Genomic DNA, 26800 nt, shown 5'->3' with positions numbered 1-26800 from the left:
TCTTTTCTGTATTCACTTTTAATTTTCTTCTTTTGCATACCCTACCAAATTCATCCACCAACCTCTGCAACTTCTCTTCAGAATCTCCCAAGAGCACAGTGTCATCAGCAAAGAGCAACTGTGACAACTCCCACTTTATGTGTGATTCTTTATCTTTTAACTCCACGCCTCTTGCCAAGACCCTCGCATTTACTTCTCTTACAACCCCATCTATAATTATATTAAACAACCACAGTGACATCACACATCCTTGTCTAAGGCCTACTTTTACTGGGAAATAATCTCCCTCTTTCATACATACTCTAACTTGAGCCTCACTATCCTCGTAAAAACTCTTCACTGCTTTCAGTAACCTACCTCCTACACCATACACCTGCAACATCTGCCACATTGCCCCCCTATCCACCCTGTCATACGCCTTTTCCAAATCCATAAATGCCACAAAAACCTCTTTAGCCTTATCTAAATACTGTTCACTTATATGTTTCACTGTAAACACCTGGTCCACACACCCCCTACCTTTCCTAAAGCCTCCTTGTTCATCTGCTATCCTATTCTCCGTCTTACTCTTAATTCTTTGTTGGTGAGGGGCAATAAGTAACTCTACATCCCCCCCCCCCCGCAGGCGCTGTATACACTTTACCAGGTATACTTAACAGACTTATCCCCCGAGGCGGGGTTATAAATTTTTGCACTCTCTTTAATTTTTGTCCCCCCTTTGCCTTATACAAAGGAACTATGCATGCTCTCTGCCAATCCCTAGGTACCTTACCCTCTTCCATACATTTATTAAATAATTGCACCAACCACTCCAAAACTATATCCCCACCTGCTTTTAACATTTCTATCTTTATCCCATCAATCCCGGCTGTCTTACCCCTTTTCATTTTACCTACTGCCTCACGAACTTCCCCCACACTCACAACTGGCTCTTCCTCACTCCTACAAGATGTTATTTCTATTTTTATGTATATGACTAATCCTTTGTTAATTAGGCATAAGTATAAATAAAAAAAAATGGCTGATATTTGCAGGTATCTTGAATGGTTTTGGATGGATTGCCTGGGCTGTTCCGAGACTGAAGACAAGACCATATGTTCGCTGGTGTGTCTACACAGTAATAGGGGCCATGGCATCAATGCTGCTCGAACTTGGAGATTTCCCACCCCTCTTCTGGGCACTTGATGCCCATGCCTTATGGCACTTAGCTACAGCACCTCTTCCTTTTATGTGGTACAGGTAAGATGCCTATGGCATTTCTGCCTTTTACGTGGTACAGGTAAGATAGCGATTGCGGAATTGTATTTGATAGGGTGCAGGCTAGATAGCTATATTGCAGTTTATGTAGTACAGGTTAGATAGCTACGGCAATGTTGCATTTGATGTGGTACAGGTAAGCTAGCTATGACAATATTGCATTTGATGTGGTACAGGTAAGCTAGCTATGACAATATTGCATTTGATGTGGTACAGGTAAGATATACAGGTACCATCCAACTTACGACTGAGCTTGGTTCCAACCAACCGGTTGTAAGTCAAAATGGACATAAGTCGATATCAACATCACATTTTTGTAATGACTTTATTTTATTGTTTTATTTTGGTATTTCATTTTTTACTTTACTTTTTATGCTGTTAGTACTGTATTTTATACTGTAAGGTTTAGGATAAACACTGTGTACAACACAAACAGTTGCTTATTTCCCAGAAATTTGGCATACAAAACACTGTTGTAAGTCGAGTGGTCGTATGTCGAGCAGGTCATAAGTCGGATGGTAGGTGTATATGGCAGAATTGCATTTGATGTGGTACAGGTTAGGTAGTTATGATAACTCTGCATTGGATGTGGTACAGGTAAGATAGCTATGGCAACACTGCATTTGATGTGGTACAGGTAAGATAGCTATGGCAATACTTACTTTGATGTGGTACAGGTAAGATAACTGTTGCATCGCTGCCTTGTATGTGGTACAAATATAGTAAGTTAGCTATGGCACTATTGTCTTTCATGTGGCACAAGTAAGATCTCCATGGCACTGCTGCCTTTTAAGTAGCACAGGTATGGTACGATAGCTATGAGGTGCCTTTTTATTCCTAGTAATGCAATTATAATTTTTTAATAGTTATTTTCAGTTTTTCAGTGAGAACAGGAGCATTGTAACTTATTATGATTATAAAAATCTACTAGTGAGTAGATTGCACTTTATCTTATACTAAAAAAAATGTTATATGCAGATCATTTTTGTTCATGATATTGCTGAACTGGTTTTTTAAAAAAAAAAATGATGAATCCCTGGCTTATGCTATTTATTTTTCTTAGATTTTTGGAGAGTGATTGCCTGTACTTGCTACAAAGGAAGTCAGGACCAGACTACAAGAAGCATATATAAAGGTATTATATTAAATCAACGCTATATTATCCAGCCTGCAAATGTTTGTTCAAATTAAAATATATTGTGCTATGGTCTCTTACATCGGTTATGTATTTTGCTCAGATCTTATCACAGATTTTGCTCTGATAAAGACAGGATTATAAAAGATATATGTTAGTTTTATTGAAATGATATAGTCTATAAAAAACTTTTGACATAGTGCAGTGTTTCCATATTATGTTTAGAAATTATTACACTATGTAGTCTTTTAAAAGTGTATGAAATTAGCTGTGAGAATAAGGAGAGGAAAATATATTCATAATTTCATGCAGATCTTATGACAAAGAAGTTACAGGAATGAGATTAGGATTGTCGATAAATGGTTCAGAGAACCAACAAGTTGATGACTGAGACACTTGTGCAGCACTTGGGTCTCTTTATTGTGGAAATGTTTCGCCAACCAGTGGCTGCCTCAGTCCAGTACAGAAAATAATGGTTGAAGATCAGGAGTTTTAGGTAATCAGTCCCTCAGCCTGGAGTCAATGTGATTAGTCCATCAGTCTTGATAACAGTTCAGGATTACACCTGCATTATGATCCAGCTCAATATTTACAAAGCTTCTGATTATGGTAATCAGTAGAATAAAATGATTGTGATAAATGTTATATTTTTTGTTGGGTTTTCTCTAGCAAAAAAAGGCTGCTAACTGTTAAAGGTTTTAGTGTTCATTTATGCTAAATGTGTTTGGCACTGGTTTCAAATCAAAGCATATTAGTACTTGCTTGGAGTTGTTTATTTTGTTGTCTATTAATTGTAGAGTTTAGTTTGTTTGCTACTGTTATGCATACATTATTATTATTGCTTCTCCAAGTATGTACAAAAATATTGGAATTCTATTTTTTTTAGGCTTAAGGCTTAGAGACTTTGTTAATGAGTGCTGAAAACTTTACACATTGGACTAAAATGTGTCAGTGCAATTCCGGGGTCCTTATGTAGTCCTCGTTCTAAACATATAAATACAAGAACTTTTTTTCAAAATTTACATGTTTAAATTTTAAAATTTGGTCTCTTGCCAGTACTCAAGACCATAAGCAAATATCTGCAGTTTTTTTTTTTTTTTTTGAAGTGGATAAAACAGTATTCTGTATAGTCTCGAAGAAACTATCAAAAAATGTTCATTGTGCACAGAGGAGCTAGGTTTTGCCAACAACTGTTCTGGGTATCCATGAATTATTTATGTCATTACCACCAAGAAATAGTATTGTGTGTGCCTCTATTATAAGTGTTCAGAGTTGCATTGCTTAAGAGATTCCACACCCTTGCTGAGGACATCATTAATAATTTAATATTATGTGGTTACTCATATGTTTCTCTTTGTATAGAATTAAAATTTCATTAGTAAAGTAGTATGGTAAATGTGTCTTATTGATGTTTGTTTTATTTGAAGGCAAGGCAATATTCTCTCTAAATCTGTTATATAATATTTAATTTATTGTGCAACTGTAGTCAAAATTTTTTCTAATTCAGTGAATAGTTGCTTTGGAAGCTACACTGAGTTCAACAGCATCTGGCACCTACTATAAAGGATTTGAGTATAAGGACACTTAATGTACTGTTTGTGACATTTATGAAATGACATTTTGCTACGAATGGCTTCATAACTCCTAATGATGAAACCATTTGTAACAAAAAGTTTCCTTTAGCAAAGGTCCTGAACTGTCCAAAAGTATCTGTATCCACAGCTTGTTGGAATCATCTTACCATTTACAACCATAAACGATATCATTGATCAGTCTGTCTTTTTGAGGAAGGTAAACGAGCCAGTATAATGGATGAATGTGGATGCTGTTGCTGGACTTTTCATGACCAACTTCTCAGTAGTTCCTTCTTCAAAAGCACTTATTAGTTGAATCTGTAACCAATTAGTTAAATTAGGACAACAAATTTGACTACATATTAAAACACAATTAGTGGAGTCTCTTATATTGTTGGTCGTTTAAAAAGCTTAGTTTATCTTATTGAACCCTTATTGTTAAAACTCTCAGTATTATTATACCTCATTGTTTCTTTCAATATACATCTTGAAGAATTTTAGAGATGAAGTGTAAGTCTGGGATGCATTTATTGCAGGCCCAAGTAATCGTAATGTGAATTAGATTCATCAGAACCTCATTGAATTTTGAGATACTGTACTTGCGAAGAAAAACTTTAGGGTCCAGTCAGGGTTGCCACTCAGATTAACTTTTTGAGTAAGTATAGGCTTTTAGTTCTAAAACAAATGTCAACTCTTATTGGCAATATGTCAATACTCAGAAAGGTGTTTTTAGTTTGCTGTAATAAAGTTTGAGTCCTCATTATAAATTTCTACTTTAAATACATGTATTGTGTAACTTGTTCTATAATTTTTGTTGCTCTCCACTGTTGTTTATTATTAACTGCTTATAGTGTACTAACATATAGTGCACTAAATTCAAATTTTATAAGTGATCGTTAAACACTTAATATTTAGGGCAGTTTTGCTTCATTTAGTTTGGGATTGAAAATGGTAGATTGACTGTTGAGATGGTTGCATCATTTAGAAAAGGCTGGAGCAAGCTTAGTTGATTAAGGTGTATAAATCTGGGATAAACTGAAGAAAGTTTAGATGTCTCAGGAAAAGTTGGAAGAGAGTTTTAAAAGGCAGGGTCTTGAGCATCCAACAGGCATGTATGGAATGTGTTACATGTGTCAGTGGTGCAATACTTGTGTAGTATATATGCCAGTGCCTTTATATACATCATCCCTTGTATGCCAAGCTAGTGTCATGTGACTTTCCTTTGAACCATGCACCTAGATTGGAGACCCACCTTAAGTTACAACCCGAGCTACATGCCAGGCAGACATGGATAGACTGGGTTCCATCTTATCATTACAGTACATCCCTATAACAATCCATACATTGGTATTCTTTGCTACCTAGACTCTATTATGAACCCCTCCAACAAATGGTGGCAAATATATAAGCATGTTAGTATCTATGAAGGGGCTTAGAAAATTAGATTTGGAAGTGGGATGTACCGTGCTTGCACCTTAAAAGAAGTGGGGATATAGTTGTTCAGTGGGTTATGAAAAGATATCTAGGGAATGAGTAATGACTTTTTTTTTTTTGCATCACCCAATCCTGGTAGAAAATGGCCAGTGTTAAAAAATGTACTGTATATCTTAAACATCATAATTAATGCATCTTAGGAAATAAACTATATCATAATATTTTGCAGATGTGATATAAAGGAATGGTGTAATTTATTGAGGCATTGTTTATTATTGGTAATGTTTTCTGAAGATTTTTTAGATATCAAATAACAACCAAAAGGAAGATGGTTGCTTCTAAATATTGGTAGCTTCTAAGTAGCGTATGTGATTTTTTCCAGATACTTGAGTTTTGGATATTTTTTGTGCAGCAGTTTGAAGGAGGATGCACCTAACTCGGATGTAGTTCTTTGTATAACTTTAAAGACAATAAAGTTGTCAAGTACAGTGGTACCTCGAGTTTCGAACAGCTCCCAACTCGAACAATTATGTAAGTGTATTTTTGTAAGTGCTTTTGTAAGTGTATTTTTGGGGGATCTGAAATGGACTAATCTAATTTACATTATTCCTTATGGGAACAAATTCGTTCAGTATCGGCACTCGAACAGTCTTCTAGAATGAATTAAGTTCGTAACTCGAGGTACCACGGTATTTTGCCCTACATAATAAAAAGTTTACCTTGTGAAATATCATGGATATGAATACTGTACTATGTTTCTGTAAAATTTTATGTGACAATTACCTTAGATTTTGAGTTATGCAGTAGGGCAGTTTAAGGTTATTTAAAAGTTGTTCTGTAAAAAAAAAAAATGCAGTTATGTGCCAGTCAAAATTAGGCATTTGTACGTGTTTACATTGTGCTGCTTTACGTTGCCTTTCCATTTAAAAAGTAATGGATTTATGTATCCTTATTGTTTGTAGACCTAACAAATCTTAATAGCCACATAGGTCCATCCTCAAGAAAAATAATTTTAGTTAGACCTCAAGATATATGTGCTGAAATGTTGGATATCTTAAAAACACATTTATGTCTGTTATGAATGATTGATTTGTGATTTTTAATAGAATATATCGTATTAACGATTGTGATGTCAGCCCATTTCTGGAAAGATGGAGATTGAGTGAATATTGGTGAATGTGTATTCTTCTTTCGGTCACCCTGCACTGCAGTATTATGCTTATAATTCACAGTTGTGAAATATATTTTTTTTTTATGAATTAGGTCTCTCAAGAAGGCAAGCATTTAAGAGCCAGAATAAGGTAATTTACAAGTCAACCTATCTATGTGCTATAGTGTTGTTGTCACGTAATGAGTTGAGATGGTATATTTCCCACATATGGCAGGTTGTATGTAAAAAAGTTTGGGCTTTTGTAGAATGCCAGCCTGAATGTTGCTATACTACATTAATTAACCCCCAAAACATTAGCATGCTATAATAACTGCTTATGGGTTTGAGCAAAATATTTTTTTTATTTCAGATCCTTACTATTTATCAGTATTTTTTCCTAACTGCTTTATGATACATTAAAGAATATGAAATATAAAATTGGCTTAATGTTGGTGGTTAGAGTTTTATTATTGTTAGGTATGAACTTTCATTCCTACTGAGAGAACGTTCTTCTGTGACTGATTTAGTACCAGAAGTGTATCTTGTTCATATACTGTCTCTGTAAACGCTTGAAATTGTACCTGTTTATATCTAACATCTATATAAAATTTATTATATAGTATTTCATTATTGTCTCTGTACATGTGAATGCTGTTCTGTTATACACAATGTTAATTGTTTTAGAAGTTCTTTATTCATAAGAGATGCCGAAAATGTTGATGTTCAGCATTAAATGTTGTTGTTGTACAAGTGATTCTTATGATATTTATTGTTATTCCTTATGTGTGTCTTGTTCATGTATGTATCCACAACTCTTGGCAATAAAGTTTTACAAGATTATTGGTTATCATTTATAAATCATATTTTTTTTTTTTCACCTTTAAGCACGTCTTGCAGCATATGAATAGTAGAATTTCTTTTAAGAAAATTGTTTAAAATGTATATACAAAAAATAATTGTTGCTATAAAAGAAATTTTGTTTTGTGTATTGTTTTGGTTACTGTCACAGACTGGCCTGTCTTTTTAATGTTTTTAATATCATGGTGAAGAGCAACTGATCTAAGGAATTAGAGCTACCTCTCCCCTTACTTGGATCAAATCAGATTACCCACCACCCCTCTCATTCCTCAGGCACTGCAGGATCTTACAAGTTTAACACTTCACCAATTGCAAATTTTTTAAAATTTTAAATGTACATACCAATTTACCCTAATTTACAATACATACATGTATCTATCTATTGTATTAAGAAACATAATAATAAAAAATGAATACTGAGTACTGTATTAAGGTCTAAACAATTAGAAAACTCTATTTTAACCCTTAAACTGTCCAAGCAGATCTACGTTCACATGCGTAGTGCTCCAAAAGTAGATCTATGTTTTTTTTACATCTTTTCAAATATAACAAAAAAAAAAGTAGATCAAAGTTTTCTTTACACTTTTTGAAATGTAAAAAAGGAAAAGAAGATCTACTTTTTTTACATAGTTTCAAATGTTGAAAAAATGTAAATCTACATTTGGACAGTTTAAGGGTTAATGTAATAAAGAATTTCAATGGAAAAATAATATCAATGAGCAATTAATAATAATAATGTTAATGAAATTTGAGCCTGTAAGTGAAAATATGCACTGTTGTGAGCTTGAGTGCCTTCTGTTGAATAATTTTGATTAAGCTACTCTTTGAAAATTTAAAAAGAATATTACTGTGATAAACCAATGTACGTGTATATGTTCTTTAGTAAATTAAATTTTTTTGCATTATTTTCCATAATTTTTATTTTATAAGTATTGTGCAGTATTCTGTGCAAAGTGGAGCTTACTTTTTGAGTAGTTTCAATATGAATTTATTTGTTAGGTAAGACACATATGCAACAGTTAGGTATCTTTATTACGAAACGTTTCGCCTACACAGTAGGCTTCTTCAGTCGAGTACAGAAAAGTTGATAGAAGCAGAAGAGACTTGAAACAATATTGTTTCAGACTTCGGAACAATGCTCTTCTCCAGACTGAGGGACTGACCACCTCAAAACTTTAAGGGTGATGGACTGATTACATCGTCTTCAAGTCTCTTCTGCTTCTATCAACTTTTCTGTACTCGACTGAAGAAGCCTACTGTGTAGGCGAAACGTTTCGTAATAAAGATACCTAACTGTTGCATATGTGTCTTACCTAACAACCTGTTGGTATTTTATACCATTTTAATGATGAATTTATTTCCTATTATAAGTTGCTTTATCAATAAATTTGAAGAAAGGAAAAAGAAAGCATTTTAATCAATACGTATATTGCATATGAATTAACCAGGACGAGTTATCAGTACTAAGCAAGATTCAATAAGGCAGATACATGAATAATAATGTGTACTACTGTACTGCATTTTTTCTTCCCTTTAGGAAATTTTTAATATAGTCTGAAGTTAAACTGATACTGATGTTATGATCAACAATACTGATAGAAAAACAGTGATCCTCAACCAGGAATTACCTCCAACGTCGTCTTCGTTCTACTACTCTCTCTTTACCTTCCCTTCTTGCTGATGGACCATCCTTTAATCCTGACTCTCTCATTGACTTCTTGACAACGACTGATTTACTCCACAAACTCTGATGATACTTTTCGCACTCCCCTCAGCCCTTTCTAGTTCAGTCTCTTGATGCCCTTTACCCTTTCACCATCCACTACCCCGCTGTTATCCATAACCTATTACTCATCCATCTCCCTTATGCCACCTGATGCCCTCGCTTCCTTCCTGCCCTGCAGCGCTGTATAGTCCTTGTGGCTTAGCGCTTCTTTTTGATTATAATAATAATCAACCAGGAATTGATCCCTTGGCATCAGGTTCTGATCCCTTATGATGAGAGTTGAACTACCATCACAAAGGTTGTATAATTTTTTTTCATCTTATTTTCTTTTCTTTCTTAAATGGAGTTTCTTCTCAAGATCCTGAACCAGCTGCTCTGGAAGTGCCATTTTTCTGAAAGTAAATGTGAAATTTATTACCAGGTGGTAGACTATTTAACCATGATTTTTTTTTTTCTGAAGGAAGATGCCTTGATGCCAGTGAGGGTCTATTGATCCAAGGAATTGGAGCTACCCTCCTCTTCCACAGATCAATACTGATTACCTCCCATTTTCCCTGGTACTGTGACCCCCCCCTTCCTTCCCCAAATTTTGAGCATCACCATGAATATAATAATACTAATACAGTACTCTATTTAAATGCTGTAATTCTCCAAAGCATAATGATCTGATTCAACGGTTGTCATTCACTGCATACCCATCCTGTGGGTAGTAGTCTACAAGATTACAAAGGCACATAATGGGTCCAGGGACCAGGGCCAGATTAAGACATGGGCTTTAGCAACTGCAGCCCTGGGGCCTCCGCCAGCTGGAGGGCCTCCGGAGATTAAATGGAAAGTGTTCACAATTTGTTTCCAAGAAATAACTCAAAGCAAATGTTTGAATTTTACTTGTGGTTAGCCTTGTAAAAATAAATTTAATGTTTCTTTAGCATTTTTTCCTTTTGACAATATCACTGGGGGCCCTCACAATACCTGTAGTCCAAGTGCCTACAAAATCTTAATCCAGCTCTGCTAGGGACTGTTCCCTCCTTCACTATTTAACCAACTTTAACTTTAATGGCCTAAACAGGTTTGAAATGAAGAAGAGTGCATAACATCATCAATTAAGAGAATGCCTTCCCAGGACAGGACTTGGAATAAAGTTGAAGGCTAGTTGGAAGCTGAGCAGTCGTCACTTTCAAATTTCTACAACCTACTTTTTCAGTTTCAGCTTAACCTACCATGCCTGCAGCCAATGACTATTTACCTCAGCTCCTGCATGGTGTCAATCTTGAGTCTGGTTAGGGCTGCTTGCCTCAGTTTAAGCTGCAGAGCTGCTTCCTCCTTTTCCTGTTGCAGTCCTTCTGCCTCCTTAGCTCGTCTTGCCTTCTGATCCTCTATCTGGGCTCGGATCCTTGACTCATAATCTTCCTTAGCCTACAGAAGAAAAAAGTGATTAATTCCTTCCTTGAACTGAACCTAAATGCCTCTCATTCTCCAGGTTCTACATGGCACCCTCGAGTTTGAATGTTCGCTCTGATTAAAATAAATAAAAATTAAGACTTTTGCATAATAAAAATATTTATAAAATTAATGCATCTACCAACCTTTTTGAGTTTCTGATGTTCTGATCTTTCCCTCTGCTCAGTGATCATCCAGTGATCCGTCACACGTAGTAGTTCCTCCTTCTGCTTCATCGCCGCTGCCATCCGTGCCTTCTGCCGCTCTTCCACCTGAAGAATGAGACACTTGTAACATTTGGGAATCTTTATTGTGGAGAGAATCTCAAATATTGCTTGAGGGTTTTAATATTGAGGGTTTTCTAAATCATTTACATAAAATCTACCTGTTGTCGCCGCTCCCGGGTTATCACTGCTTCCTGTTCAGCTTTGACTTGTGCCTCCATGAGTTCTTTCTTCCTCCATTCTCGTTCAAGCTGAAAAAAAGGGCAAGTGAGAAAGTGCAAAGAGAGTTTCATTGTGAAGGTGGTGCTACCTTCCTCGGCAACTAAGATCGTGTCCACCTCCACGTCTCATACCTTCCTTCAGCACTTCATTTCTCAATAATATTCAAAATGCCTCATTCTCTTATTTTCAGGAGCCATTTGCCCCATTATCTTCACTCTTCAGGAGCCATTTGCCCCATTTTCTTTACTCTCATTCATCAGCATTCTATTCTTCCCTCCCTTCAATATCAGACCCTTGATGCCCTGAATCTAACTTTTCAAATTGCTGCAGCTCCTCCCTATAACCCTACTTTCGCCCTCTTTTTCTCTTCCCTCGTTCTTCCCATCATTCCCCACCTTTTCTTATTTTCCTTTTTTTTTGTCATTTATCCCTTAACAATTACTGGGAATGGTTGAAGGTCCTTGATCTGTATTCCCTGGAATGCAGGCAAGAGAGATACATGATAATATACACTTGGAAGGTCCTGGAGGATTGGTACCAAACCTGCACATGAAAATCACTCCCTATGAAAGCAAAAGACTCAGCAGGAAATACAACATTCCCCCAATGAAAAGCAGGGGCACAACGAGTACATTGAGAGAGAATACAATAAGTGTCTGGGGTCCAAGACTGTTCAACTACCTCCCAGCCTACATAAGGGGGATTACCAATAGACCCCTGGTTGTCTTTAAGAAGGCACTGGACAGGCACCTAAAGTCAGCACCTGACCAACTGGGCTGTGGTTTGTACGTCAGCTTGCGTGCGGCCAGTAGTAACAGCCTGGTTGATTAGACCCTGATCCGCCATGAGGCCTGGTCTCAGACCGAGCCGCGGGGGCGTTGACCCCCGAAACCCTCTCCAGGTAAACTCCAGGTATGTATATCTCTGTTCCGCTAGGTGCTGCATGCCTCCCTTTACACTTCTTTTGTTCCACCCTTCTCTTTTTCTTTCCCTCAAACTCTCCTTTTTCAGCATACTGTAGGACACCCTCAGGGGGCCCCCAGAAGTATTATATAGGAAGAGATTAGGGGTAGCAATATGGTCGGAAGAGGGGGCTTAGGGCCCCTCATCTTGAGGAATTATTATTAAGGTTATTATTATTTGGGAGCTTTAGAGGATAACGGAATTTTGGGGGATGCTTCAGGCCCCTTCCCATGGGTACCTTGGTATCACCCCTGTACTTCCCCCTCCACCTCAAGCACCTTCTCCAGCTCTCGAAGACACTTGAGCTCCTCCCTGCGGCGGTGCTCAGCCAGTTTACACTCTTCATCCTTGAGCCACAAGAGCTGTAAGTCATCCTGGGCTCTCTTGATAGCCGCTGCCTCGTCCTGCCTCGCCTGCTGCTCCTGCTGCTGCACCTTTACCTCAGCCATCATCTGCAAAAACAAAATGTTGCGAGGAACATTGGTTTGATAAAGGAAAGGCGGAAGGATGGGAAGGTCACAGCTAATCAACAACTTGGAAATGGATCCCCTTAACCTCTTGATTCAAGGAATTGTAGTTACTCTCCCGTTCCTTGGATCGAACCTGATTACCCAAGGGAGAATATAATAATAATTGGAAGGGTACATTAGAGTATGGCCCAAACTAGACATTCAGTTTTGCTATTGGTGGAGAGAAGGTCACGTGAGAATCAGAGTTCTACTGCAAGGACAAAGTGAAACAGTGAGAAGTCTTCATTGAAAGAGTATTATGTTTAAGTGAAGCACTAAACCCACTTAGGTCATGGAACGCAAGTTGTGAAGGCTCGATCCTCCGTTTGTTGAGGCAAAGACGTTGCCCTTGAAGTCCAGCTTCTCATAAAGCTCCAATTGAAGACTGTCTTGACTTTTTAAGTTGCAGTAAGTAGCCCTTGTTCAGTGTCCACCACGAAAGAGTGCTTTTCCACACGTATACAATGTGATTTTTTTTTTGTATATGTGATTGAAAAAATAAAATTTAATAGTGAGTGCCATGAAGGCCTTTCCAGATTTGGATATCAATCGTATTTACAATAAAGAAAATCGCGCGAAATATAAAGGGAGCTATATCAGAGGGCTTACTGTGTAAATACAATTTATGCCTCCAAACCGGACAGGTACAGTTTGACGAAGTGAGCGTTAAGTGTCGGGGATCACCCATTCCTCGTTGTCTCTTGTCATAATGATAATATACATCTACGTTCAGCAGTAATCAAATGGAGCCTATCAAACACTCAGGAGCTAATAAGTATCCGGAATCTCTGATCTGGGTCTTAACTATTCAGGATCTTGAATGAGAGATCAGGATCTCAACCATTCAGGATCCGGATGTGAGCCAAACAAAGAGAGCTCCTGAAAGCTTCCAGCTCACCTTAACGTCCCTCAGCTTCTCAGTCTTCAGCAGCTCCGCTTTCCTCACCTCCGATTCTTCCCTCACTCTTCTCGCCTCTTGCTTCTCCTTCATTACTTTCTCCTTCTTCTTCCTCTTCTCCGCTTCCTTCTCGTCAATGTATTTACGAGTTTCTCTAGCGACGCTGTCAGCTTCCTGGGATGTAAGAAGCCTTTTCAAGACAGGTTTGAGTATAGTGTAAGGTGTCTAACTCTTTTCTATAATGAAAGAGAAGCAAATTCTAACTCCTTTACCCTTCAAGAGGGGCAGTGCCTTGATGCTGATAAGGGGCTTTTGATCCCCTTTTGGATTGAGCCTAATGCCTGAGCCACCACTAATATAAGTAAGGAAACGTGTCGGGTTCACTCTCCATCTCTCTCTTCATATCTGTTTCCCTCTCATTGTCTCTCTTTCCCCTCTCTCTGCCTCTCCCTTTCTATATTTTTCCTTCTTTCCCTCTCCATATTTGTGTATCTTCCTCCCCCCTCTCTGTATCTGCCTCTCTCCCTCTCTTAGTCTCTTACCTTCTTCTTCTCTCTGAACATTTGTTGTTTGACGACCTCTGCTTGTTGTATCTGTCTGGTGAGTGCCAGAGCTGCCAGCATGTTGGCCTCTTGCCTGGCTCTTTCTCTCTCCTCTTGTTCCTTCAATCCTCTCACCCGCGTCTCCTCCATCATGGCAGCCTGCCTCTCCTCCTCTTCCTTCTCCAAATGTCTACAGAGAGGAGGAAAAAGAGGTAGAGACAAAAGGGATGCATAAACACACACACACACACACACACACACACACACACACACACACACACACACACTCAATCACTCTCACACACACACGAACGGGTTCAAAGGGAAAGACCTAAGGGTGAGCATAGTGCCGAGGATATCGCCAATGGCTCACATCAGCCGGATAACCTCTGCCTTCAGGAATCTCAATGAAATATCATTATGGATTTTTATACAACATATGTCAGCGTGTATCTTCCTGGTCAGAGACAGTCGTCAGCTGTATTTCACTGGTCAGTGTCAGCGGTCAATTGTGTTTCGGTGGTCAATGTCAGCCGTCAGGTGTGTTTCGTTGGTCAGTGTCGGTCTGGTGTGTCAGCCCACCTGATGTGTTGCTTCTCCAAAATCTGCGCCTCTCTAATAGCGTGACACTTGGCCGCTAGAACCATCTTCCTCAGCTCCTTCACCTCCTCCTCCCTCTCTAGTTCCTCCCTCTCTCGACGCTCCGCCTCCATTTTTGTGTCCTGAAGGAGGTGAGTGGTAGAAGGGTGAAATGACTGGTTGATTATAGCCCGCCACAACCACCACCATCTTGTAACACTACAACAGCAACCACCACCATCATCTAGCCCTACAACCACAACTAACTTCTAACCATACAGCCACAACCACCATCGTCTTCTAACCCTACAATCACAACCACCTTCCTACAACTCCACAAACCTCCACTGCTAACCTTCTCCTGTCGGTGACCTCCTAGAGGCCAGGTCTCCAAACTCTTCAGCTCCTCCTGTTGTCTCCGTCTACGATGTCTGGCCTCCAGCATCTCGTGGTGTCTCCTCCTCTCCTCCTTCTCCTGAAGAGCTTTCCTCGTCGCCTCCTGCGCTGCTTCTATCTTCTTCAGGCGCGTCTCCGCGCTCACCTGAGAGAATGATTAAAGTTAAGAGCTATTAACCTGTTCAATTAACTGTGAAAGAATTGCATATAGTATCACACACATAACAGATGCGAACTGATGAAAAAAAAAACTTGCGGAATGATAAACACCACAATTCCTCTCGGCTAATTCTACAATGTCATTTCTGAAGATTGAGACACTTATGCAACATATGGGAATCTTTATTCAGGAAACGTTTCGCCACACAGTGGCTTCATCAGTCCAATACAAAGTAGAAAGGCGTAAGGAGAGGAGGAGTTTGAGGTAATCAGTCCCTCAGCCTGGAGTCGATGTGTTCAGTCCATCAATCTTGTAGAATGTACAGCATAGGGCCGTAGACGTGGCTTATATACTGTAGTGAGGTGAGGCGAAGCAGGAGGAGGTGGGGTCATAGTGGTACCATCCACTAGTCGAAGTAGGTCTTCGTCCAAAGGTTGAACAAGTGTTGAAGAATTCAAGTGTTGAAGAATCTGACAGTTGTGATGAATGGTTTGAAAAACCATTCATCACAACTGTCAGACTGCAGCATCATGGGATCTTGTTACAAAGAATTCTTCAACACTTGTTCTACCTTTGGACGAAGACCTACTTCGACTAGTGGATGGTACCACTATGACCTCACCTCCTCCTGCTTCGCCTCACCTCACTACAGTATATAAGCCACGTCTACGGCCCTATGCTGTACATTCTACAAGATTGATGGACTGAACACATCGACTCCAGGCTGAGGGACTGATTACCTCAAACTCCTCCTCTCCTTACGCCTTTCTACTTTGTATTGGACTGATGAAGCCACTGTGTGGCGAAACGTTTCCTGAATAAAGATTCCCATATGTTGCATAAGTGTCTCAATCTTCAACTTGTCGGTTTTTCAAACCATTCATCACAAATGTCATTTCTGTATAAAAGTTTTTTTGAGCCGCACCGTTGTCACCAGGGACGCTAATGGAAATGGGTCACATTTGACTTTACTAGTGTTATCCTAGATAAAATCTACACAACGCACTTTTTAGGTGATCATAACAGCCATGTGCTCTCAAAAGCAATGCAAAACAGAATTATTTTTGTATGCAAACCTAAATATAAACTCACTTACGCTAGTGTTGTGGAAATTTTTTTAATTTTCCGAAACTATAGTGCCTAATAGGTGTTTAATGTGTCTATATGGGTCAAAAATGTATTTGAAAATAAGAGTAGAACCAAGAGTTCCCTTTGCGCATGCGCGGATGTGCGGGGGGGAGGAGCGCGGATTGTTTTGAATGGTGTGAGGAAGCTGAGAAAGCATGGAACCACGAAATTGGCATTCACGGCGGCCTAAGGATTAATATAGGCCTCATTTCATAATAAGAAGTGTCGTAACTGTTCCTGGTGGAGAGTGAGGGAACGTGATTTACGGGACCACGGTAATAGAGTGGTAAAATGTGTGATAAGAGTAGGACCGGGTGGCAGGTGCACGGCCAGAGTGTGTGTCCAGGGGACATACCCGTGTGTTAATCCTCGCTCATCGGCCTCAGATCTTAATGGAGTGACCTCTAATTTGTATAATAGTTATGAGACGTTAAATCGTCTTGTGAATGGTAATGTAATCAGTGATAATAACATTGAGTTAAGAGAATGCGGGATGTGAAATAGAGCGCCTTGCTCCGAGTGAACGTGTGACTCTCGTACCGGGGATAATGGAGATTTATGGAATCACGACTTCTAACCGGGACAACCCGACAGATACCTCGTCCTGCCGGAATGAGAACCGTGTCGGTGTAGCAGGACATCGAAACTGAGATGGTGAATGGAAGAAATAAGGAGTATCAATCACCCACAGTTAAGTAACCCTTCTAGTTATAACAAACTTATGCTGGCCAGTTGTGTTATGTTGTAATTAGATAGGTTATGAGTGATCCAACTACATCAAGTGACCACCAGAGAACATCTGGTAAGTGGTGGGATTATGTACAAATGTTTTCCTTGATGGATGTATCCAGGTGTATCCTACCCCCCTCCCCTTCATTCAGCTAAACTAATATAATCTATACAGTCCACAATTAATTAGTAGCACCGTACTTGTGGGTGCTACCCAATCCATACTGGTCTCGGATAGATATGGATAAGATTGTGAGGTCGAGGGGACCACTTGGTGCGACCAGGGGTGGTTAAGTTTTCTCACATGTCTACACGGGGTGACTACGGTAAACAATATGATTGTCTCCCAATGAGATTACTGGTATGTATATAATGTTGAGGTACATACAGGTAAGCACCCTAGAAAATTTTCCATATCTGCCCGTTGGTCCTTCGAACCGGATGCAATCAGTGAAAAAATTAATTGAATTAATTACTTAATAATTAAGTGACTGATTGAAGGAAGTGGGTGTAGGGTGTACAAGTTTAATCGATCGTGTGATGGATGACAATTAGCCCAATTAATTGCTAGCACATGTGTGGCTAGGATTTATACAAGAGTAAAGTGCAAGAATTACTCTTATAAGGCGCCTACTTAAGTTGTATAATCAGTGATTAATAATTCTCTAACCTTGACTGGATCTAATGGAGTTAATGTGGCTGACAAGTCCGTGAATTTTAGAGTAATGAAAGCATCATTACAGGCTATTAAAAGCCATGTGACGAAGGCATTTGATTTAGTGAATCAAAGAACCGTGAACCCTAATGAATTAAAGTTATATTTAGATGCTTTAGAGAGTAGATTTGATTGGTACAAATTGTGGTTTAAAGACTGTGAAAGAGATCTGCTAGAGAATTGTGCAGATGGAATGGAAATGAATGTTTTAATTAATCAACATTACGAATTGGAAGAAAAACTGTCTTGTAAAAGTAAGGCTTTGAATAAATTAAAGGGTGTAAGCCAGGCAGTTGATCAACCTATTAATGCAAAGGGTGTGTTTGCCAAAACCTCCATAGTACGGTCTGGAGGAAATCAGACTAGGTCGGCAGGAATTAATTGTTCAATTGCAGACCAGTCAGCCAAACAGTTCTAAGGATATAACACATAATGACTCTGAAGTATCTGTCAAGTCTCAAAAGGGAAAAATAATCCCAGTGGTAATAATCATAGTTAAGAGTTAAATAAGCACATATCAAGTCAGGAATCAGTAATAGTGGTTCCTCACATCAAGGTAAGAGGAATAAGTACCTCAGTAAGTGTAACCCAGTTAATAAGAGGTCAGGCAAGGAAAAGAGAGACTGCCTCTTCTGCCAGGGTACTCATTTCACTAAAAATTGTAATGCCTGTAATTCATGGGATATTAAAGTGGAAAGAATGAAAGAACTTGACAGATTTATCAGATGTCTAGACAATCATAATGTAAAGGATTGTCATACCAAATTGAACAGTTGCTATCAATGCAACAAGGGAAAGCACCATACAGTTATGTGCAGGGTTGTATGTGATTCTTATAATAATGGTGACAATAATGATAATGTTAATAACCCTGACACTACAGTGACTGATGTAAAGGTTGCAGCTAATGGCAATAATGATGGCCTAGCTGAGGTAGCCTTGCCGGTGTTGGATGTAAAAATTCAGGATAAAGGGCATAAATCCAAAACCATACGGCGTCACTCTCCTCAACACTGGTACGGGCCATGTAATATATGGCAGACTACCGCCTAGTAATAATGACTAGAGGAAGTAGTGAATACGGTCACGGTGTCTTACTCATGAAAGGTCAACCCCGTACAAGTATTCTTCTATCGAGAATGATGTTGAACCAGTCTAATTTGTGGGAGCTGGACAGCATAGGGATTAATGTAAATGAGGAAAGTCCAAATGATTCCTTTACTCAGGAACAATACCTGAAGGATGTTAAATGTGAATCTGGACATTACTGGGTGCGACTTCCGTGGAAGCTTGACCGTCCAGAATTACCTACTAATTATAGGATGGCGTATGGACAGTTAGAGGGCCCAGCTCTGCGAACTGAGCAAGACACCAAAATTGTTGACTGCTTATAATGATATAATTAATAAGCAGTTAAATAATAAATTGTTCTTACTTCAGGCGACGATAAATGCACACCTTAAGTACACAGGTGGTCCACTGAGCGAAGTAATTGGGTAAATAATCTTATGTGGACAATTTCCGGGTGTGACGTCAACTGAAGAGGAACTAATGAGGATAAGTGAAGGGGTTAATGAAATAATGAAGAAATGTGCTGGGACTGACTTGGGACACTGAGAGAGACTTGTTATTGTTAAAGTCTCAAAATTCCAGTATGCCCAATAAATTAATCCAGGGAGCATAGGCTTATGCCCCTGAGAGAATGGAACACTAATTAGTCCATTTTGAGGGTTCAATAAATATGGATGGCCATGGAGTTGGTGCCTATATGCAGTAGGGTGCTGGGACTGACTTGGGATACTGAGAGAGACTTGTTATTGGTAAAGTCTCAAAATTCCAGTATGCCCAATAACTTAATCCAGGGAGCATAGGCTTATGCCCCTGAGAGAATGGAACACCAATTAGTCCATTTTGAGGGATCAATAAATATAGATGGCCATGGAGTTGGTGCCTATATGCAGTAATGTGCTGGGGCTGACTTGGGATACTGAGAGAGACTTGTTATTGTTAAAGTCCCATAATTCCAGTATGCCCAATAAATTAATCCAGGGAGCATAGGCTTATGCCCCTGAGAGAATGGAACACTAATTAGTCCATTTTGAGGGTTCAATAAATATGGGTGGCCAGTGAAGATGGGAAAATTGTACTCCACATTATATAAGTCGTCTAGCAACGACCTCCGCCCGGCCGCAGTGTGGAAAATTTTTTAATTTTCCGAAACTATAGTGCCTAATAGGTGTTTAATGTGTCTATATGGGTCAAAAATGTATTTGAAAATAAGAGTAGAACCAAGAGTTCCCTTTGTGCATGCGCGGATGTGCGGGGGGGAGGGGCGCGGATTGTTTTGAATGTGGTGAGGAAGCTGAGAAAGCATGGAACCACGAAATTGGCATTCACGGCGGCCTAAGGATTAATATAGGCCTCATTTCATAATAAGAAGTGTCGTAACTGTTCCTGGTGGAGAGTGAGGGAACGTGATTTACGGGACCACGGTAATAGAGTGGTAAAATGTGTGATAAGAGTAGGACCGGGTGGCAGGTGCACGGCCAGAGTGTGTGTCCAGGGGACATACCCGTGTGTTAATCCTCGCTCATCGGCCTCAGATCTTAATGGAGTGACCTCTAATTTGTATAATAGTTATGAGACGTTAAATCGTCTTGTGAATGGTAATGTAATCAGTGATAATAACATTGAGTTAAGAGAATGCGGGATGTGAAATAGAGCGCCTTGCTCCGAGTGAACGTGTGACTCTCGTACCGGGGATAATGGAGATTTATGGAATCACGACCTCTAACCGGGACAACCCGACGGATACCTCGTCCTGCCGGAATGAGAACCGTGTCGGTGTAGCAGGACATCGAAACTGAGATGGTGAATAGAAGAAATAAGGAGTATCAATCACCCACAGTTAAGTAACCCTTCTAGTTATAACAAACTTATGCTGGCCAGTTGTGTTATGTTGTAATTAGATAGGTTATGAGTGATCCAACTACATCAAGTGACCACCAGAGAACATCTGGTAAGTGGTGGGATTATGTACAAATGTATTCCTTGATGGATGTATCCAGGTGTATCCTACCCCCCTCCCCTTCATTCAGCTAAACTAATATAATCTATACAGTCCACAATTAATTAGTAGCACCGTACTTGTGGGTGCTACCCAATCCATACTGGTCTCGGATAGATATGGATAAGATTGTGAGGTCGAGGGGACCACTTGGTGCGACCAGGGGTGGTTAAGTTTTCTCACATGTCTACACGGGGTGACTACGGTAAACAATATGATTGTCTCCCAATGAGATTACTGGTATGTATATAATGTTGAGGTACATACAGGTAAGCACCCTAGAAAATTTTCCATAAGTGTCATGATGTTGGGATTCCAAACCTTTCAAATTTAAGATAATGTAGTCAGAAACTGTAGTTCATGTCTTGCAAATTCGGCTAAGTTTAAATGTGTCTAAGTAAGAGAAATGATAAGAACCCCAGTGAAAAAAAAAAAAAGTCTTCAGCACTAACGTAAAAGTAGTAATACCGTTTTTCTTTAGTGTGTGTAAAATGGTATTTTTTCTAAATACAACTTGTATCACCTGCTGAGCAGCTTCTTTGATGGTCTTCAGTTGGGCAGGAGAGAGGAGCACTGCTGGTAGAGATGAAGGAGGAGGCTGCATCTTCTGTGTCCCGCTGCTGCTGCTGCTAATAGGTACCGCTGCGCTCCTACACCTCAGACGCCTCACACTGTCTCGACCCACCACAATCACCTGTGTGCACACTGCCTTCAATGTGAGGCACTGATGGCTGTGTCTCCGTTTATTATGGTATAGCACCACTCTCACATACTTATCACACATCAAAAGTACCCAGAAATGTACGAACATTACAACATACCCAAACACATACACATCACACGGCACACTTCCACAAATTATGTATGTTGATGGTTCTGCTCACCAGTCCATTAGTGTAGCTAGTATTGCCATTGCTGTTATGCAGAGTGATGGCTCTCATACAGACACTGGAACAAGCATCAAAAACTGGACTGTTTGCTATTCTCTTTATGCACAAATGTGTCCATCTAAGGTTGACACCTTAATTATAATTAATTTTTATCATTCATAAATAATTTAAACTCCTTGAGTGTCTGTTGTGGAGAAACTTGTGTCAGCTGCTAGACACGGGTGTGGTAGGATTGTAGACAGTGGAGTCAGAGGCACATTCTGTGGATTCTACCTCACATTGGCCTTCAGATTCATGATAGAAAAGATGAATTAGCAAAGGTATATATGCCTTCAAGAAGAGCGTAGATTACAGTCTTGAGCTGTTAACTAGCCTGATGTAGACATAACCAAATGTAAACCTTGCCAGATGGACTATCGTCACACCTTGCCTCATTATGTGTTGTAATGGGATACAACTGACGAATTCAGAGACAACTCACACATCTTCAAGAAATGTTAAAGTATTTTATCCATAACGACATATTACCAACCATTCTGGAAAAATACCCTGACTTTGCCTATTGTAAATATCTTATAACGACTTAAACTTGTTTAAATTCAAGCATACCTTGCCAAAATATAAGTTAATATAAATAATTCAAAACCACATTGCGACTTAATTCATATCTGCATAATAACTCGCTACGACTGTAACCAGATATAAACATGTAAATAGTTCATTACCTCTGTGACTTTCTTAGCTATTAAAACTTTGCGGCCTTGTCCCTGGACGCATTGTGTGCCTCTGTAATCTTTTGATTACCACCCACAGGATGGGTATGGGGTGCATACCCAGACACACACACATCATCCAAACACAAACCAGTCAAACAGACACACAAATTAGAGCACAGACACACACCGCCCACTCACCGTGGCGGGCGTGGGTGTGCTCCTGCCCAGCAGTCTGGCACCATTCACACCGAGGGCGTCCGTGGGCGTGTCTCCAAGCCTGGGCGCCGTCCTGGGCCGCCCACGCAAGCCAATCATCCTCACGCCCCCCTGGTCCATCACGCCCAACCTGTGATCAAGTCCAAAAATAAACTAATGTATCTTTTACCTTGTTTATATATCTAATAATGTCTAGTCTTAGACCAGGCCTACTGTATCTTAGATAATGATACCAGTATCCTAGATAATGATACCAGTATCCTAGATAATATCACCAGTATCCTAGATAATGATACCAGTATCCTAGATAATATCACCAGTATCCTAGATAATGATACCAGTATCCTAGATAATGATACCAGTATCCTAGATAATATCACCAGTATCCTAGATAATGATACCAGTATCCTAGATAATGATACCAGTATCCTAGATAATGATACCAGTATCCTAGACAATGATACCAGTATCCTAGATAATGATACCAGTATCCTAGATAATGATACCAGTATCCTAGATAATGATACCAGTATCCTAGATAATATCACCAGTATCCTAGATAATATCACCAGTATCCTAGATAATGATACCAGTATCCTAGATAATGATACCAGTATCCTAGATAATATCACTAGTATCCTAGATAATGATACCAGTATCCTAGATAATGATACCAGTATCCTAGATAATATCACCAGTATCCTAGATAATGATACCAGTATCCTAGATAATATCACCAGTATTCTAGATAATATCACCAGTATCCTAGATAATATCACCAGTATCCTAGATAATATCACCAGTAATCTAGATAATGATACCAGTATCCTAGATAATATCACCAGTATTCTAGATAATGATACCAGTATCCTAGATAATATCACCAGTATTCTAGATAATATCACCAGTATCCTAGATAATGATACCAGTATCCTAGATAATATCACCAGTATCCTAGATAATGATACCAGTATCCTAGATAATGATACCAGTATCCTAGATAATATCACCAGTATCCTAGATAATGATACCAGTATCCTAGATAATGATACCAGTATCCTAGATAATGATACCAGTATCCTAGATAATATCACCAGTATCCTAGATAATGATACCAGTATCCTAGATAATGATACCAGTATCCTAGATAATATCACCAGTATCCTAGATAATGATACCAGTATCCTAGATAATGATGCCAGTATCCTAGATAATATCACCAGTATCCTAGATAATGATACCAGTATCCTAGATAATATCACCAGTATCCTAGATAATGATACCAGTATCCTAGATAATGATACCAGTATCCTAGATAATGACACCAGTATCCTAGATAATATCACCAGTATCCTAGATAATATCACCAGTATCCTAGATAATGATACCAGTATCCTAGATAATATCACCAGTATCCTAGATAATATCACCAGTATCCTAGATAATGATACCAGTATCCTAGATAATATCACCAGTATCCTAGATAATGATACCAGTATCCTAGATAATGATACCAGTATCCTAGATAATGATACCAGTATCCTAGATAATATCACCAGTATCCTAGATAATATCACCAGTATCCTAGATAATGATACCAGTATCCTAGATAATATCACCAGTATCCTAGATAATGATACCAGTATTCTAGATAATATCACCAGTATTCTAGATAATATCACCAGTATTCTAGATAATATCACCAATATTCTAGATAATATCACCAGTATTCTAGATATCATCAGTATCCTAGATAATATCACCATTATCCTAGATAATGACACCAGTATTGTAGATAATGACACCAATATTCTAGATAATGATACCAGTATCCTAGATAATGTCACCATTATTCTAGATAATGATACCAGTATCCTAGACAATGACATCACTATTCTAGATAATGACATCAGTATTCTGGATAATGACATCAGTATCCTAGTTAATGACACCAGTATTCTAGATAATGACATCACTGTTTCATTTAATAAGTTATGTAAGTTAATGGTGTTAAAATTCAAATAATTGTGCTACGATCATCCTAGTTAATAATGAAAAAAATCCTTCCCCGTGAATTTTCTTGGTGTTGCAGTTAACATTACCTTTAATTGGCATTATTTTTCTATTTTCTGTTTGGTTCAAGATGACTAATTTATTGTCATACCTTGTGAAATCTGAACAGATATGAATGAATGTCGTTTTGGGATTAAAACCAGTTGACTTCTCCTCTGCCTTGTTCATCTAATATGAAAAAATATGGCCGAGTTCGATGGATTCAAAGTAATATTTATTGCATGCTGTTCTATTAATTTGTTTTTCGTGGGTTATTATATTTAACGCGGAAACTTAAGTTATTTTATCTATGCGTGTAAATGTATCAGAAGTTTTAAAATGTTAAATTAAGAGACAAGTGTGTTCAGAAACGAAGCCGAAGCCACGATCATTGTCCTGAATGAAAGGTGCGTGTACAGTTTAGCGTCATGGTAGTCATAGCAACGCACACTGGCAAGGGATACGAACATATAATTTGTATAATATTAGTAATTTATCTTGAAATCTGAGTTTACAACATGGTAATCTTCAAATATAATTTTAGGAAAATAATTAAGCGTTTTATAAATTGTGTACCTATATGAATATCAGGTACTGCTGCTAAGTAACATTTTATATTATCTGGAGTTTACCTGGAGAGAGTTCCGGGGGTCAACGCCCCCGCGGCCCGGTCTGTGACCAGGCCTCACGGTGGATCAGGGCCTGATCAACCAGGCTGTTACTGCTGGCTGCACGCAATCCAACGTACGAACCACAGCCCGGCTGGTCAGGTACCGAATTTAGGTGCTTGTCCAGTGCCAGCCTGAAGACTGCCAGGGGTCTGAGGGTAATCCCCCTTATGTATGCTGGGAGGCAGTTGAACAGTCTTGGGCCCCTGACACTTATTGTTTTGTCTCTTATCGTGCTAGTGACACCCCTGCTTTTCATTGGGGGGATGTTGCATCGTCTGCCGAGTCTTTTGCTTTCTTAGGGAGTAATTTTCGTGTGCAAGTTTGGTACTAGTCCCTCTAGGATTTTCCAGGTGTTTATAATCATGTATCTCTCCCTTCTGCGTTCTAGAGAGTACAGGTCTAGGAACTTCAAGCGTTCCCAATAAGTGAGGTGGTTTATCGCAGTTACGTGTGCCGTGAAGGTTCTCTGTACATTTTCTAGGTCAGCAATTTCACCTGCCTTGGAAGGTGCTGTTAGTGTGCAGCAATATTCCAGCCTAGATAGAACAAACGACCTGAAGAGTGGCATCATGGGCTTGGCCTCCCTAGTTATGATCACCCGCAGGTCTTTGACATTAGTTTTTTTTGCTCTGTTGTGCGGTTGGAATTTGTTTTATACTCCAATGAAGTTTTAATTTCCTCACGTTTTCCATATCGGAGTAATTGAAATTTCTCGTCATTGAACTTCATATTGTTTTCTGTGGCCCATTTAAAGATTTGGTTGATGTCCACCTGGAGTCTTGCGGTGTCTTCAATGGAGGACACTGTCATGCAGATTCGGGTGTCATTTGCAAAGGAAGACAAGGCGCTGTGGCTTATATCCTTGTCTATGTCTGATATGAGGATGAAGAACAAGATGGGAGCGAGTACTGTGCCTTGTGGAACAGAGCTTTTCACAGTAGCCGCCTCAGACTTTACTCTGTTTACTACTACTCTTTGTGTTCTATTTGTTAGGAAATTATAGATTAATCTACCGACTTTTCCTGTTTTTCCTTTATCACGCATTTTGTGTGCTATTACACCATGGTCACACTTGTCAAAGGCTTTTGCAAAGTCTGTTTATTACATCTGCATTGTTTGTCTTCTAGAGCATCCAGGACCTTGTCGTAGTGGTCCAGTAGTTAGGACAGACAGGAGCGACCTGCTCTAAACCCATGCTGCCCTGGGTTATGTAACTGATGGGTATCTAGATGGTGTTTACATGGAGTTTACCTGGAGAGAGTTCCGGGGGTCAACGCCCCCGCGGCCCGGTCTGTGGCCAGGCCTCCTGGTGGATCAGAGCCTGATCAACCAGGCTGCTGCTGCTGGCTGCACGCAAACCAACGTACGAGCCACAGCCCGGCTGGCCAGGAACCGACTTTAGGTGCTTGTCCAGTGCCAGCTTGAAGACTGCCAGGGGTCTGTTGGTAATCCCCCTTATGTATGCTGGGAGGCAGTTGAACAGTCTCGGGCCCCTGACACTTATTGTATGGTCTCTTAACGTGCTAGTGACACCCCTGCTTTTCATTGG

General features: G+C 39.3%; 1 protein-coding gene and 1 non-coding gene across 2 annotated transcripts; one reads left to right on the top strand and one right to left on the bottom strand.

Moving 5' to 3' along the window:
* Positions 1-1035: 1035 nt before the first annotated feature.
* Positions 1036-7388, top strand: LOC128688326 (Per1-like protein PGAP3). Its single transcript, XR_011392194.1, has 2 exons — positions 1036-1239; positions 2321-7388. It is a non-coding gene; the product is annotated as a Per1-like protein PGAP3 (transcript).
* A 1325-nt stretch (positions 7389-8713) lies between these two features.
* On the bottom strand, positions 8714-24793 carry LOC128688325 (cilia- and flagella-associated protein 45-like). Its single transcript, XM_070086843.1, has 12 exons — positions 24693-24793; positions 22511-22658; positions 21230-21400; positions 14867-15052; positions 14515-14654; positions 13933-14122; positions 13391-13564; positions 12262-12435; positions 10960-11049; positions 10721-10846; positions 10381-10550; positions 8714-9526 (listed from the first exon to the last, which is right to left on the bottom strand). The coding sequence occupies exons 1-12, from the start codon at positions 24767-24769 to the stop codon at positions 9454-9456; spliced, it is 1719 nt and encodes a 572-aa protein (XP_069942944.1). The 5' UTR covers positions 24770-24793; the 3' UTR covers positions 8714-9453.
* Positions 24794-26800: the final 2007 nt, after the last annotated feature.

This window comes from Cherax quadricarinatus, chromosome 19 (assembly GCF_038502225.1).
Source record: "Cherax quadricarinatus isolate ZL_2023a chromosome 19, ASM3850222v1, whole genome shotgun sequence".
Classification (NCBI taxonomy): domain Eukaryota; kingdom Metazoa; phylum Arthropoda; class Malacostraca; order Decapoda; family Parastacidae; genus Cherax; species Cherax quadricarinatus.
This window is presented reverse-complemented; position numbering and strand designations above follow the sequence as displayed.